The sequence below is a fragment of the Corapipo altera genome, unplaced genomic scaffold (assembly GCF_003945725.1).
Source record: "Corapipo altera isolate COAL_440 unplaced genomic scaffold, ASM394572v1 61305, whole genome shotgun sequence".
NCBI classification, from domain to species: Eukaryota; Metazoa; Chordata; class Aves; order Passeriformes; family Pipridae; genus Corapipo; species Corapipo altera.
The window spans coordinates 6,377,863-6,393,172 of NW_020884909.1; the positions used below are offsets into that span (position 1 = coordinate 6,377,863).

The window sequence follows — 15,310 nt, forward strand, 5'->3', positions numbered from 1 at the left end:
AGGTGTTTATTTCACCAAACTCTTTTATGAAGCTTTCCAAAGGCACTGTATGCCTTTGCTAACCTGTTGTCTGTCTCTCCATCAATCTTCCCATCCGAGGAGATGAGGCTGCCCAGGTAATTAAACTGCTGGACTGATTTGAGCTCTGATTGGCCAATGGTGATATGAGGATGATGGGGGACTTCCTGAGGTGCAGGTTGATAGAGAACTTGTGTCTTCTTTCAGCTGACTTCCAGCCCAAAGAGCTCAGCAGTGTCTGCAAAGCAGGATGTTAAACGCTGCAGAGCTGCTTCTGTGTGGGCGACAAGGGCGGCGTCATCAGCATAAAGCAGCTCCTGGACAAGATGGTTTAAGGTCTTAGTGTGGACCTTCAGTCACCTTAGATTGAAAAGGCTTCCATCAGTATGATATCAAATGTAGATATCGTCCTGATCAGCGAGGTCATGCTTTATGGTGAACTTGCCACCGGTTGCTGCAAGAGAGGAGCCCTAAAGAGGAGATACAAGGACTCCCTGAAACAACATCTCAGCCTTGGCCATATTGATCACCAGAACTGGTCTACTCTGGCCTCCAACTGGGAGGTCTGCAGACACACCATCTATAACGCTGCTGATGCCTTTGAGAACACAGCAGGATCACCCTGGAGGAGAAAAGACAGCGCAGAAAGAATCGTGTCTTGCAGAATTTACCACCTCAGGAGTCTTTCTGTTGTGCCTTTTGCAGTCAGACGTGTCTGTCTCGTATTGGACTTTTTAGCCCCCGGTGTGTTTGTAACAAACGTGGGTAGAGCCCTTCCCAAATCTTCGTTCTCAAAGCCCAGCCATGATGAATAACAGGAAATATTGTGATGCGTTTTTTCTAGTCCCTGATAACTGCTGAACGCAATCTTGATATACCTTTGCCCAATATTTTTGCTAAGATTTTGTGCAGAATTAGTATTAATATACAAAAAATTCTTAGAGCCTCATTGTTCTGCCTAGCTTTTCTATCAGACTAGTTATTATTTTAATGGTTTCAGTTTCTGAAGCCTAGGGCAAAATAAAAGGGACCAATCTAGTTTTCATCATAATATTTATAAGTGGTTACACTATTTTTTTCTCCATTCATTCTTCAAGATGGAATGTGGTTGGCATTTACAATAGCACTGACCATCATCCTAACTCTGTTTGCTTTACTATTAGATTTGGACTAAAACTGAGAGCTCTTATTAGCTCAACCCAAGAGTCTGCTGTGGTGTCATTAAATCTTTATATTCTGCAGCAGCCTGTAGTGATCTGGATACAATATCTGTTTTAATAGCTTGGGTTTGAGAAAGGAAAAGCCATTTGCTAGTGGAGGTGAGATAGTTACTGCAACAGGAACATGCAAGTGGTCTACGTATATGAGAAGGTTCATAATCAAAATTATGTTGAAATTTTAGCTAGTCTTTGTGATGTTTTTTATTAAACTCTCAACCACTTTGCTTAGGAACAGCAGATTGAAGTGCTTTCACCTGGTAGTTGAAAGTTTTTAAATGTATTTGAAAGCATATTTGAAAAGTTTAGTTTCGTCAGTGAGTTTCTCTGGGTTTTCATTGCATGGTACCTTTCATCTGAGCAAAGCTAAAAACGTAGAAGCTGATCGCTTTTAAAAGGTCTTCTGATAACCAGACTGGAAAGCACTATATAAAAACAAAAGTGAAGTCTTTCCACTGAGGTTTTTGCTGGGATGGGTGAATGTTTAATATGGTAGTTGTAGCAACCTAAGGAACTGATTTTTGTTGTGTTCACTGGGTGTGTTGTACACCACTCTAAGTCCACAGTGGTGAGTTAGAAAAGAATTCACAGACAGAAATTTCTCGAAAGATAGAAATCATGAGACTTCACATATGAAAAACCACCAAAATAATTTAGTAGTAAGTCGTTTTATTGAACTCTTTTATTGTTTATGACCCTCAGGACATAAGAACTACAAAGCATTTGCTCTGCCATTTCTGTGTGGCACAGTTAATGAGGTTTCCTTCCTTTCTTTTTGGTCATTTGGTTTCATTTCAGAGCAAGGTGTGAAATTGTAGGAAAGGGAAATTTATACTAGAATATTAAAACAGCTTTTTTCATACTGCTTTGAGCAAACAGGATTCCCATGTACTGTTTTGACATTTCAGTGGATTTCATGCACTGCTGTTGTATTATAGGTATTTTAGTTATAAATCAACAGAATTATCTTTGTGGTAGTCTCTGGATTATGTCGTGTTGTGAAAACACAACAGTGAATCCTGATTCCTACCTAAATTTTGCATAATGAGAAATATACCACTGCCCCCAATTTTACGAGTTTAACAAGTAAATACATGGAATAAACAGGTTAAATATGTTACTGCTCTCTAAAAACATTTCATAGCACTTATGTAGTCTATTATTTCTAAGTAAATTTGATTTCACTCTCAGGAATAAATGCCATTAGTAAAAATATTCCTTTACCCAGAACAGTAGTTGTTAAACTTCAAATAGATTTGAAAGTGGAAAGGCCCATTAGACCAGACTAAAAATTCAGTGTAGCCATATTTTACAGATTGTTTCAAATGGATTCATAAAAAGAAAAAAAAAGGGGAAAATAAATAATCATATTACTTCTGAAAATACTTTGGTTCTTACCTTCAGAGATCATTAGAGTTACCTTTAGAATATCAGAATCGAAATCCATTGACTACAATTCCATATATTAAAAAGTATATGTATATTCATTTCAGATAATGAGTTAGTTAATCTTTGAAAGCTGTTGAAGATAAAAGTTATTTAGAATTCCAGTAATACTGTTATAAAACACAGTCACATTTTCAGTTTTGAGGAGGATCTCTGAGGTATGTGTGCATAGGTATTAACAAATAAAGCATAGTAGATTCATAATTACATATTGGGAATTTATAAAGAAGGATTGTTATGATAATATTTTAAGGGAGAAGTAGGAGACCTCAGTGTTGTGCCCAGTTGTGTCAATACAAGGGCTCCCTCCAATGGCCACAAGTTACTTCACATAAAATTTTTTACTACGTGTGAATGAATGAAAGAAAATAAGGTAGGTGGAAGAATTCAAAATAGCTGGTGTGGCTGGTGGTTTGCATTAAGGTACTTTTATTGCATACATTAGTCCCTCTACCATGGTATCTAGAAAATTAAGTATTTTTCATTTCATGCTGAACACAGGAAAAAAAAAAAAGAAAGAAAGAAAGAGAAAGAAAACATGTTTTGTTAACCACATTTCCAAAGGAGCATGGCTAACTGTTGGTAAAAATCTACAGGCTAGAAATAGCTGTTCATACCCTTTTACACACCCCTGCATTGCTGTGTCCAACTGTAATTATTGTAACAAACCCTACAACCTTTCTCTGTTAGCTTAATTTTAGATATTGAAATCTTCACCCATAATAATGTGAAAGTAAATGGTTTCAAATTTTGTTTTTAAAAAAGAAAAAAAAGAGAAATTAAACAAAAAGAAACCAAAACCACCAAAGCAAAAATAAAATTAAAACAAACAAACAAAACCAAACAACAACAACAAAAACCAAACCAAACCAAACCAACAAACAAAACCACACAAAACTGAAAGGCAGAAAGAATTTCTGGAGTCCATTCACAAATGTCAGCTGTCACCTTTTATATATTAACTGGTAAGTGCATTCTCATCCTCTCTTCATGTCCTAATTCTGGAGCTGCTCTCTCATGTAAAGCCATGCTAATTTTCCACTCACAAAGTGAAAAGCAAAAAAGAGAAAGAATCATGGCATAATATTCCAATGAATAAGTCATCAAATGTGAATAAATACCAGAAAGAAATAAACTGAAAGAACATTGGTACAATTTACCCCTCTATCCCATTTCTGAGTGACATTGATGGAAGATTGAAGTACAGTAGTGGGGATTTAGACGTTGAAAGTGGTGGTCATTGACTGCAACGAGAATTTATGACTGTTTTCTGTCAAGTTTTTTTATCTGTCTATCTGGTCTGTATTAGTCATGTTGCCATAAATATATACTGTTCTTTTTTACAAAAGACATTGTGATCAGTCAAAATTATGAATATGTGCAACTGCTCTGTGTTTGGATCAATTGAAGACAATTCCAGTGTAGTTCAAGTGTATCTTTGAACAATTCAGAGGCAAGATATAGTGAAAACTATGATGAATAACTTATGGTACTGGGCTTCTCACTAGGATGCCAATGTTAGTACAGGAAACAGATCTGTCAGCTATTGCATAATTTTTTTATTCATGACAATGAAGCCATAACAATCTGTTCATTTAATCTCTGTGATCATTTTGTCCTGGCCATAATTCTAATCTGGATATCTAGGAAAGAAGTCAGTTGTCTGGTTACGGTGTTTTCTGGACAGAATGAAGGATTCTCACACTCATTTTTTCACTTTAACGGAAGAGTTCAAACCTGTTGACTTTCAGGAGCAGCTTCAAAAGACTAATCATGACTCACCACAGTGGTAATAGGATAAGAAGGAAGAGTCTGAAAGTTTGGAATCTTGTTCAGAAGACATGTTAATTGATGCTCATTGTACTGTGCACTAAGTTATCTGGAATAGGCACTCCTTTTGTTACTGAGGTGTAAATAATTAAACTGCTCTATGAACTTGGATATCACTTGGAGGTAATGGGAGAAAATAATTTACTTTGAACTCTCTTAATTCTCAGAAGAGCTCAAGATGAGTTAATCCTTCAGCATTATTATGGTAGTTTCAATGATGCTCTAAGGTAATCAAATTACCAGTAACCCACTGGGGGTTCTGTTTCCCTCTTGATGACTCCTGAATGCCAATAGCAATGTTGGTGTGTCATGAGGAGAAGGACTCGTACAGGTGTTTCTAAAACATAACCATCATCATGCAACAAGAATTTTATACAAAGAACTGCTGGTTCCCGTGGATTTTTTCAGCTGTTTTTTCTGGTGTTGGTACTGGAATTCATAAACCACATTATGATGTCAGACCCTTCTTGGGGTAAACCAGTATCTCACTGTTAAACTTCTCTTCTGACAAAATTATTCAGACTGGGTCCCGTTCCAGTTCTTGTCCTTAAACATTAAATGAAAAGTTGCATATTTATTTTTATTTATATATATATTGTTAAGTAATAATTGTAATAAATATTACACTTATTATAGTGAGCACACTACATACGTAAAACCATTGTGCATGGTTTTACATTGCACAATTGCAAGGCATTATTTAGCCTTGTAACATGTTTCACTATATATAGTGTGTATATACTATATCATACAGTAAAAGTTGCATTTGTAAATAAGCATTATGTCCTCTCGATTATCTAAAATACAGGTCATACACAGCTTCATTTCTGGGAGCTTTTTTGACTGGCTGAGGAAGTTTTGGACAAGGTGCCTGTATTATCCCTGGTCTAAAACCACATTTGCTTTCTAGATAGAGGTTGGACAAGGAAACAAAGAACTTTTTTTACGTTATCTTGATGTGTGCTTAACTTCACAGTCATTCTGAGCTTGCTAGTGCCCTTCTACAGGCAGGACTTAGCTTTACCAATGCAGTCCAAAGCACATTCATGATTTCTGACACCATAATGAACTGAGTAATTTTGTATTCAAAACAAGGTTAAAGTAGCTTGAGGCAAAGAAATTGCTGTGTTAGTAATTGAGTAGGAGGATTAAAAGAAGTTTGAGAATAGGCTCCCAGTTCAGGCTTCAGTACAGCCCATGGAATAAAATAGGCTGTGGGCAGTTATCCCCTTAGATATATCTATCCTGCTGTTGTTTAAACTGCAATATATGTTTTAAAAACTGCATTCATTGAGAAAGATGGTATGTCATCATGCTACTGAAAAGCAGTACCTGTAAGAGTATCAACTAAGACTCAACAAGCAGTTATATTGGAGGGGTTACTTTACAACGCTAATAATACTTCTGCAGACAGTGTTTATTATGTGTAACAGTCATTTTAACATTGCATCTTTTTAACCAGGAGATGCCTGGGTAGGTTGTGAAGACTCTGCATAATCTAAAATAATGGTATGTTCCCTTTACATGGTTTGGTACACGAATGAAGTGATCTGAACAGTCTGAAGAAGGCAGGGGTGGGAGGAAAGCAGCTCATTATGTGGTCATAATTCTGTGTTTAAAAGATCATTGGGTTGGACCATGAAACAGTAATTGTGTTCTGCTGTAAAGACAGGACTGTCTGTCACATTGAATCTAATTCTCTAAAAAGCCTACAAGCTACTTTCATAGGTTTTGGGCATGCCTTCAGTACTGTAGTCTGGAGGAAAAGCTGTCTGATTTTGTCCTCTTTCTTTTGAAAAGGATTAAAACTGAAAAAGCCCTAAACTATATATTTTAACCTTTAGAGTGTTTCAAATCAAGCAAAAAAGACCCATTTAATACTCAACACAATTGATACACTCTAAAATGTACTTTTAAACAGATAAAAGCTCTGGAAAATGACAGCTTAAAAATATTGATTTCTAAACTAGCCATTCTGAATGGTTAAAGGAGTAGTTTGAAGTACTTTTAAGTTATTACTGAAGCCCCAAACCTAATTTTAAATTAAAAACACATGTTTTAAGTATACCCTACAGTAAAAAAATCAGGCAATATACATTCTGTATTCAAATTTAAATTAATTTCTATGAGGTGGCCGCTCTCCAAAAATGATTTGGTAAAAAATCTTAATTGAGCACTTCATTTGCTCACAGTAAGAGTAAATTCAGAGACTAGAATTTATTGAAATTGTACTACTACAGGGGAGGGAAAGCGCAAAGATTTGCATATAGGAAGGTAAATAATTAATGCAACAAAGCTCACCTCTGCTTCAAAAACTTATAGAAAGGGAAGCTGCATAGCTAAAAATGTTGGTTTCTATATACTTCTGCAGTTGAAATGTGTGTGACTTTCAGCTATGGCAACAGCACTGTCCATGCATCCAGAAATGTGTAATTTTTTTAATACTGCTCATATAAATATTTCAGAGAGCTATTTCTGTCTAATTTGTCAGGTATTTAGATCCGAAATCTCTTTCTGCTTCATATACCATAAGCAGGCGATGACAAACTATCACCACACAGCACAGTAAAATCAGAATATATTCTCCAGTCTTTAGGATGTTAAAGTTCATGATTACAGTTCTTACTTTTTTCTTTACCTTTGTTTCATTGTTTTCTTTATGTAACAAAACAGGGAAGTAGTTTATCAGTTAAATACTGCTAAAAAAAGAAAAGTTTACTTTTCAATCCTTCACCTGGGAAAAAAATTGAAATACAGAATCTTCTTGATTGAACAGGACACTCAATTAAAATTCCTTTTATAACACTCTGGATTCTTTAGTTGGAAACCAGAGTCTTTTATTACCATGGTCTGCCAGAAGACCTTTTTAAATACAGCATAATATGCACCTAAAACACAGGCTTGCAGTGAAACTAGTCTAACCTCTCAGTAAAAGGAATTCATAGAGATCGCCCTGTTTTGTTATGAAAAATGTTAGATGGAACCATACACTGAAATCATAGAATCACAGAATCAGCTGGGTTGGAAGTGACCTCCGAGATCATCAAGTCCAACCCTTGATCCAACCCCGCTGTGGTTCCCAGACCATGGCACTGATGCCACATCCAGTCTCAGCTTAAAAACCTCCAGGGACGGAGAATCCACCACTTCCCTGGGCAGCCCATTCCAATGGCTGAGCACCCTCTCTGGAAAGAAATTCTTTCTGATATCCAACCTAAACCTCCCCTGGCACAGCCGAAGATGGAGTCCTCTTGTCTTGCTGAGAGTTGCCTGGGAAAAGAGAACAACCCCGCCCCGGCTCCCCCCTCCTGTCAGGGAGTTGCAGAGTGAGGAGGTCTCCCCTGAGCCTCCTCTTCTCCAGGCTGAACAGCCCCAGCTCCCTCAGCCTCTCCTCACAGCACTTGTGCTCCAGTCCCTTCCCCAGCCTCGTTGCTCTGCTCTGGACCTGCTCCAGCCCCTCAATGTCCTTCCTGAGCTGAGGGCCCAGAACTGGACACAGCACTCCAGGGTGAGTCCAGGGCAAGAATCACTTCCCTGGACCTGTTGGCCACACTGTTCCTGATCCAGGCCAGGATCCATTGGCCTTCTTGGCCACCTGGGTACACTCTGGCTCTTGTTCAGCTTCCTGTCCATCCCCACTCCCAGTTCCCTTCCTACCTGGCTGCTCTCCAGTAGTCAGGATATTCTACACATTTTTGACAGGTAGGTTAACCTTTGAAAGGTAATATTTTGTTGAGTCTGATGTCAGTGCTAAACACACAGGTGAGTTAACACCTCATCCGGACAAATAGTCAAGATTGATTCATCAGTTTTTCCAATGGAATTCACTGATAATTGCATTTCATTCCTGTGCTCAACTGTTTGCCAGACGAGGGTATAAAACAAAAATCTCAGCGATACTTCCACGTGTCGCTGTGTTTGCTGTGGATGTGGCTGATCCCTTTTTCATTTTCTTCCAGGCCTTTTCTGGGAACACCAATGCAGACAGTGTTGTGTACTATAAGCTCCAGCATTCCATTAAAGCCCGATTCCTTCGTTTTGTGCCGCTGGACTGGAATCCCAACGGCAGGATCGGGATGCGCATCGAGGTGTACGGATGCACGTACAGTAAGTTTATTTCTGAGTCAGCTGAGGGAAATGAATCCTCATCATTGTATTTTGCCACCTAAATCATGCCTGAAAGTAGATTTCTAAACTTGAATTTAATCTGGAGTAAAACTGATTCGATAAATTTGTGTGCAGACTTTATAATTTCTGCATTAGCTGTAGATTATATAATGCTTATTTTCCAGTTCTTTCTCTGTTGGAATGAATGGTGTGGACAATAATCCAATCAATGATTTAATGCAGACTCTTTTTTTTTTTTAAATAGTCTTAAAGATTGTCTTACTCCATCTGAACATGGTGTAATTTCTATCTGAAGGACAAAATATGGAAAATGTTTACAGTTTTAAATATATATGGTCTTGGTCATGAGCCAATAAAAGTACAGTTAGACAGACCCACAAATACACAACGATGGATTCTTCAAAGTTCATATATATTTAAGGGATACTTTTAGAATTATTTTTCTGCTATTAATAACTGATATAAGCCTTTGGAAGACAATTGTTATGGTTTTATTGATCTGCTGGACAGTGTAAATCTTACTGATGTCCTCCTGTTATAATTTTTCATACCTGGACTTTTAAAAAAAGTCCTTTTAGTAAGTTGACTGCTACTTTTTATTCTCCAGATCTTTTCTCCATGATGGAAAAAACATTTATTTTAAGTAATCTCTTTAATTGTTTTTGGGGTTTTTTTGCATTTTTGATATGTTGTTATTTGTAGGATTTTTTTTTTTCAACTTGTATAATTAAGGTATGCTTTTAATGGTTGATCTCTTCTGAATGCTCTCCATATATCTGTTTTCTATTTCTATTCATTAGTATCTGACTTAAAGTGAACATCAGCAAAACACATCTCTGGGCTTTCTACCTTAAACTTGACTTTGTAAACCCAATAAAAGACCACGAACTAAGGATATTGAAAATTTCAATCTGGATGCAGGAGAATAGTTCAGTGCAGAATTTAGGTAAACTTTCCCATCCCAGAAAACAGTTTCCTCATGCCAGTAGAAGTGCTCAAACAAAATTCCTCAGTGACATCTACCTGGGGACTGGGGACATGACTTATGATTCCTGGAACAACTTAATGTGACTGAGAAATGTGGTCAAGACCACAGGACAAAATATGTTCATGTAACTAAAAAAAAAAAAAAAAAAACAAAACCCCACACAGAATAAGCAGTTAAAATAAGTTAAAATATTTTTATGTGGTCATTACCTATCTTTGAGAAAGATTTTATATATCTCAGTGTTTTATTTCTTTGGTACAGGATCCGTCCTATAAGTAGCTTCTAGAATCAAATCAATTATAGTTATCTTCTAAGATTAGGATGAGTTTAAAATGAATATTTACTTCATCCATTATTCACTATAACTTGGACGTAAAGAACACGATGGTGTTAAAAATAATGTAAACTTTTTTTTAAGCTGGTTAAGATTTTCTCTGAATTAGTGATGTTGCCTGTTCTAGAAGTGCTTATTTTTCCTATGTATAAATGTTTTCATTCCAAGTGAATTGCAGACTTCTTATCATTTCTAATATTAATTTTGAACATCTAAAATTACCATGTGCTTTTCAGTTCAATTCAGTGGTTGCTGGTGAAGACAAATCAAGTGATTATAGTCTTATAGTTCTAAAATATATTTAAATTTAAATATATTTAAAAAGTTAAAACATTAATTCTTTCTCTCCAGTCCTTTTCTCCGTTTATCAGGCACAATTAGGACATGTAGTTATTGCTACAGTAATTATGCCTGTCTCTTTCTGAATGGCTACTTTTCTAGGAGGAACCAGCAAATAAAGAACAACAGAAATACCTATAATTCCTTCCTTAATTTTGATTCACACTTCTACATTTCCCATTTTCTCATCTTTCCATTTAGGGAGCTCTCACTTGGTGTTATATTGTAAGAGTAAAAAACTCTCTTTTCGTTTACCACCAAGCATGTGAACTATGTTCTGTATTCAAGTGCAAAAGCACTAATTTCTTCCCTCAGTCTTTTCTGTTGCAAACTGCACACACAACTAAAACTAAACTTACTAGAATATAGGAAGTTGATCTCACTATTCCATAAAGTGATATGAAAAAAATGCATGACTGCTACATCCTAAAGAAGTCATTACCATCTTAGGGAAGTAATACTTTAAGGACAAATGTTGGCACTGCCTACAGTTTGCTGCCCTGCTGCCTTCCAGTCAACTACCTGCTCTGAATAATCCAGCCTAGTATCCTCAGAAATTTTGTTTCCCCTTTAATTACACTCTCAGTGAGGCTTGATAACATTCATGGTACATGTCTACGGGATAAAGCAGATTATTGTGAGTTTTGTTTCTTTTTTTCCTTTTTTTTTATACACAACTCCTCTGTTTAGATAAAATTTTTAAGTGTTCGTAAAACATGCGTCCAGACAAGGCCTTCCATTATTTTTTTACTCCCATTCTACAGTCTTTTTCATGTAAAAAAGAAAGAATGATGTTTTATACCTCCAGGTGTTCTACCTTACTTCACGTGGACTGATAAAATCTGCTTGTACCTTGACTACACCGCAAACACTCTGTGTTGAACCCCACCCCAAAATCCATCTCTGCCTGATAGTTCTTCCTCTTTACTGTGTGCGAAAAAGAATGATGAATCTCTACAGACATTCCCTGTGTCTTGTTCCTGAAATGTCAGATTGTGACAATAAAGCCACATAAAACACAATCTATGGCCTGACACTAAAAAAAGGATATTAGGAATGTCTTTGGCTTACTCTTTTCTCCTTTCATTACAACACTTTCATTTCATCCTCTGAAAACCAGTAGTCTAAAAACAAACAAACAAACAAACAAACAAACAAACAAAACATTTTTGGTTTTTAGTTTGGTTGGTTTGTTGTTTTTCTTCATAATGCAGAAAGATGAGTTTCAATGCGAAAATGGCAAATGTATAAAATTGTAGAAGAAAGATAACTGGAAACTAAATGCAGACTGCACATTGAGAACTGTTAGATGTGGTGCTCACCTAACAACAAGCGCTGTGGCTAATGTGATACACAAACCCTCTTCCACTGTTCTCTAACACTTAATTGTATTGAGGCTTTTCGAGAATTCCCTTCCTGGCTGAAACGCTTAAAAACGATGGCACAGTTACATCAGTCAGAGAAAGGACTTCATATTCTCTTCATAACTGGAATAATGGCCAAACAGTTTGCATTGTTTTAAGTTTGGGGTGTTTTTTTTTTTCTATAGAGCATTAGCGTTATTTTCAATTGATTTAAATATTAAAAAAAAAAAAACAATCAAGTAGTTTTCCAAAAAAAGGTATTTCAACTAAAATTTTTTTCTCAGGGTCACTAGGACTCTTGGTCCTATGGCATATGAGAGGGATTACAGAATTTCCAGGTTCTCAGAGGCATTCCATGATTTCCAAAGTTATTTTCACAGTATACTAAGGATTTACGTTACATTAATTTGAGAAAGACAAATTATAAATGGTGAAAACAAAAGCTGAGTGTACACAAAGTAAAACAGCCTGATTTATTTTTCTTATTTACAACAATAGAGTACAGAAAACCCATGCAGAGGAATGTTGAAGTCCAGCAATTAGTAGAAGCTGTGAGTAGTTGACAAATAGGAGAGGAAAATGTTATTTGCCCATATGTTCTCAATCAAAAAAAATTCTACTGTTATCAGTGCCTACTAAGAATATATCAGGTTAGATAGTTTGATAAACAACAATTATCAAGTTGTCTTATTGAAGTCTTTATTGAAGCTATTCTACTTCACATTCATTATTTTAATTTAACATTAATTAAAGTTTTTATTGTCCACATTCATTCAGTAACATAATTAAGTAGAATAGTCAATCTAGGACTCATATTTAGGTAGGATGTCATATTTATTCATTGTGTATTTGGTAAATGAATTCTTCATTATCAAGATATGAAGGAAAATAAAGAAACCATATTTAAAAACATAGCTGCATTCACTTGACAGGAGGTATTTGAAAATTGAATATAAATTACTAACTTTAAGTACTATAATTAATTTGAATTCAGTTCATTTCCATGCTGACAATACAAAGAAATATTTTTAGTGAAGTTACATAAATATAATATATGTGATATAAATAGATAATGGGTTTCCCTTGACTTGCAAGAAGTCAACCAGTCAGTTGAAAAATAACTTCATATTTTACTGAGAGTCCTTTACAACTTCATCCATTTCACAAATGTATTTTTCAAGGGTAATTACCTTTTTCTTCTTTCCATATGAACTGTGAATGCTCTATGAGCTTTTTATGATGTTACCAGTTCTTTTGTGTGAGTCTCGTTCCACATGTACTGATTTTTGACAAATGCTCTTTTATATAATTGGGATAAAACCATTTGGCCCTTTCCCTTCCCTACAATTTATTGGGCACAGGTGGCTCTCGAGGTGTCAGTGGAGGGACTTCACATCGTATTGAAGTAAAGTGCAACTGTTTCTTTTAGACACAGCATTATACATTATCTTTCATTTCTTTGCTTCTAGGGTCTGAGGTGGTTGGCTTTGATGGGAAAAGTTGTCTCATTTACACATTAAATCAAAAACTCACGAATGCACTGAAAGATGTGATTTCTCTGAAGTTTAAGACAATGCAAAGTGATGGAATTCTCCTCCACAGAGAAGGAAAAAATGGAGACCACATCACCCTCGAATTAACTAAAGGGAAACTGTTCCTACTCATTAATTTAGGTAATAGCTACAGTTTCATAAAGTCTAACATAGTTATTAGTTGTTATTTAACTACAACTTTTAAGCTGTTAAGTGGATTTTAGAATATCATGAATTAGTGGTATGCATTTGAATCATTATATTTTTGAATGAAATTAATAGTTTCTATTTTTCTTCCTTCAAGGTGATACTAAAACTCATCCTTCTGATGCCCAAATTAATATTACCCTGGGTAGCCTTTTGGATGATCAACATTGGCATTCTGTTCTCATTGAGCATTTTAACAATCAAGTAAACTTTACAGTGGATAAACACATTCATCATTTTCATGCAAAAGGAGAATTCAGTTCTTTGGACCTTGATTATGAGGTGTGAAAATTACCTTTTCTTTATTACATTTATTACCTTTGTTATGCAGATGAAGTGAAACAGGTAAAGGAGACAGAACTTAGGAGGTTTGTAGGCTTTAGGGATTTTCTGTCACCTAAAGGAATGAATCAAAGAAAAAGAGATTTCTTAGAGTACTAATCCTCCACTAGACTAGCAACTCAATATTTTCAAAAGACCATCTTTTTCATCTCAGAATTCATTATTTTAATATCTTTGTTTCAGTAGAGTTGCCAATGTGATAAATAGTTAATTCATTATAAACATAATGAAGGAGACACAAATCAATGTTATTATTTTATTAATAATAATGCTATTAATATAAAGCTTGATGAAAATTACAATGAGTCAGCATAAAACCATCTTAGAAATGTTTATATTAAGACTTAAATCCCTGTTAGATCTGAAAAATATACTGTGAAAAAGTCTTGCTTAAACAAATGGTATATTCCTGAAAAAGAGTAGATGTAATTTGCTGTGAAATCTTCCCACCTATTGTTAAAAACATCAATATTTCACAGTTGTAATATGATGACTGGCTGTTTTATGTTTGCCCTTATCCTGTTTGTTGGATGAGAGAATGAGAGACAGAGTAGAGTGTCTGGAACCTGCAGACTTTATTGTACTCATTCCATTTTTTAAGCAGTTTAGAGGAAGATTTCATGCTGTTCCATGTCTGCAGTGTCTCCTTTCAAAAATATCTGCTTAGAATTTCTTAATGTAAATCACAATATCAAAGTTTGGAGGATCATACCAATTAAAAAATAAAATAACTGGTTGGCAAATGGATATATTTTACTAAATCAATCCATATTGTGAATTAAATTTTCCTCTCTTCTACATGCTGGAGTTTGAAGTATGTGTTAATAACACAAGTAAAAAGAAAGTATTAAAACTTTCAAAAAAGAACAAAATACTGCATTTAGAATTGCTTCTCTGACTATAAGAGTTTCTAAATTTAATAACTTAATGTATGATATATTTGATTTTGGGGCTTTTTTGGTAAAAATATTTTTAAAAATAAGTAAAATTTCAAAATTAGAAAATACATAGTTAAACTGACTTTTCATACAATGCTACCTGGAATAGCTTTAAAATGAGTGAGCTCAAAAGTTCACTCACACTGGTATCCTGTTTCTGGTGGTACTCAAGAGTAGAAACATACCTGAGGTCACTCTCGTGGCAATGCTTTTCTGAAATAATTTACTGCTTTCTAACAGCTTCTGCCTCAGGGACTTCCTTAGACAGAGGGATGTGCTTGAATTTATTAGCTCTCAATGGATTTTTATTAAATCTTCCTGTCTCTTTCTGAAACTAAGTATTCCTACAGCACCATACCAAGGAACTACCAAGGTATTTTGAAAGGGGAAAAAGCACCTCCTTTTATTTGTTTTGAATGTGCCCTTGAATAATTTAATTTGGTGCACTCTTGTTGCCTATTATGATAGTTTTATGATGATGGAGAAGTCGGGCTCAAATTTCCTAAAGTTGTTGATAATTTTCACACTGTTCTGCACAGTCTGCATATTCTTGGCCTTGTCCTTCTTCTCCTGGGTTTTACAGCTACAGTGGACCCTGAAAACTGATCTAAGCCACTGTTAAGAGAC

The 15,310-nt window shown here is 35.4% G+C and overlaps 1 protein-coding gene across 1 annotated transcript in view; it reads left to right on the top strand.

Annotated features, from left to right (window-relative positions):
• The window catches only part of LOC113951738 (contactin-associated protein-like 4), a 198,394-nt gene that overhangs the window by 121,276 nt on the left and 61,808 nt on the right, over positions 1-15,310 (top strand). The window contains exons 4-6 of the mRNA XM_027653107.1: positions 8,471-8,618; positions 13,134-13,337; positions 13,501-13,685. Of these exons, the coding sequence (XP_027508908.1) occupies positions 8,471-8,618; positions 13,134-13,337; positions 13,501-13,685 (537 nt within the window). The remainder of the gene's footprint in view (positions 1-8,470; positions 8,619-13,133; positions 13,338-13,500; positions 13,686-15,310) is intronic.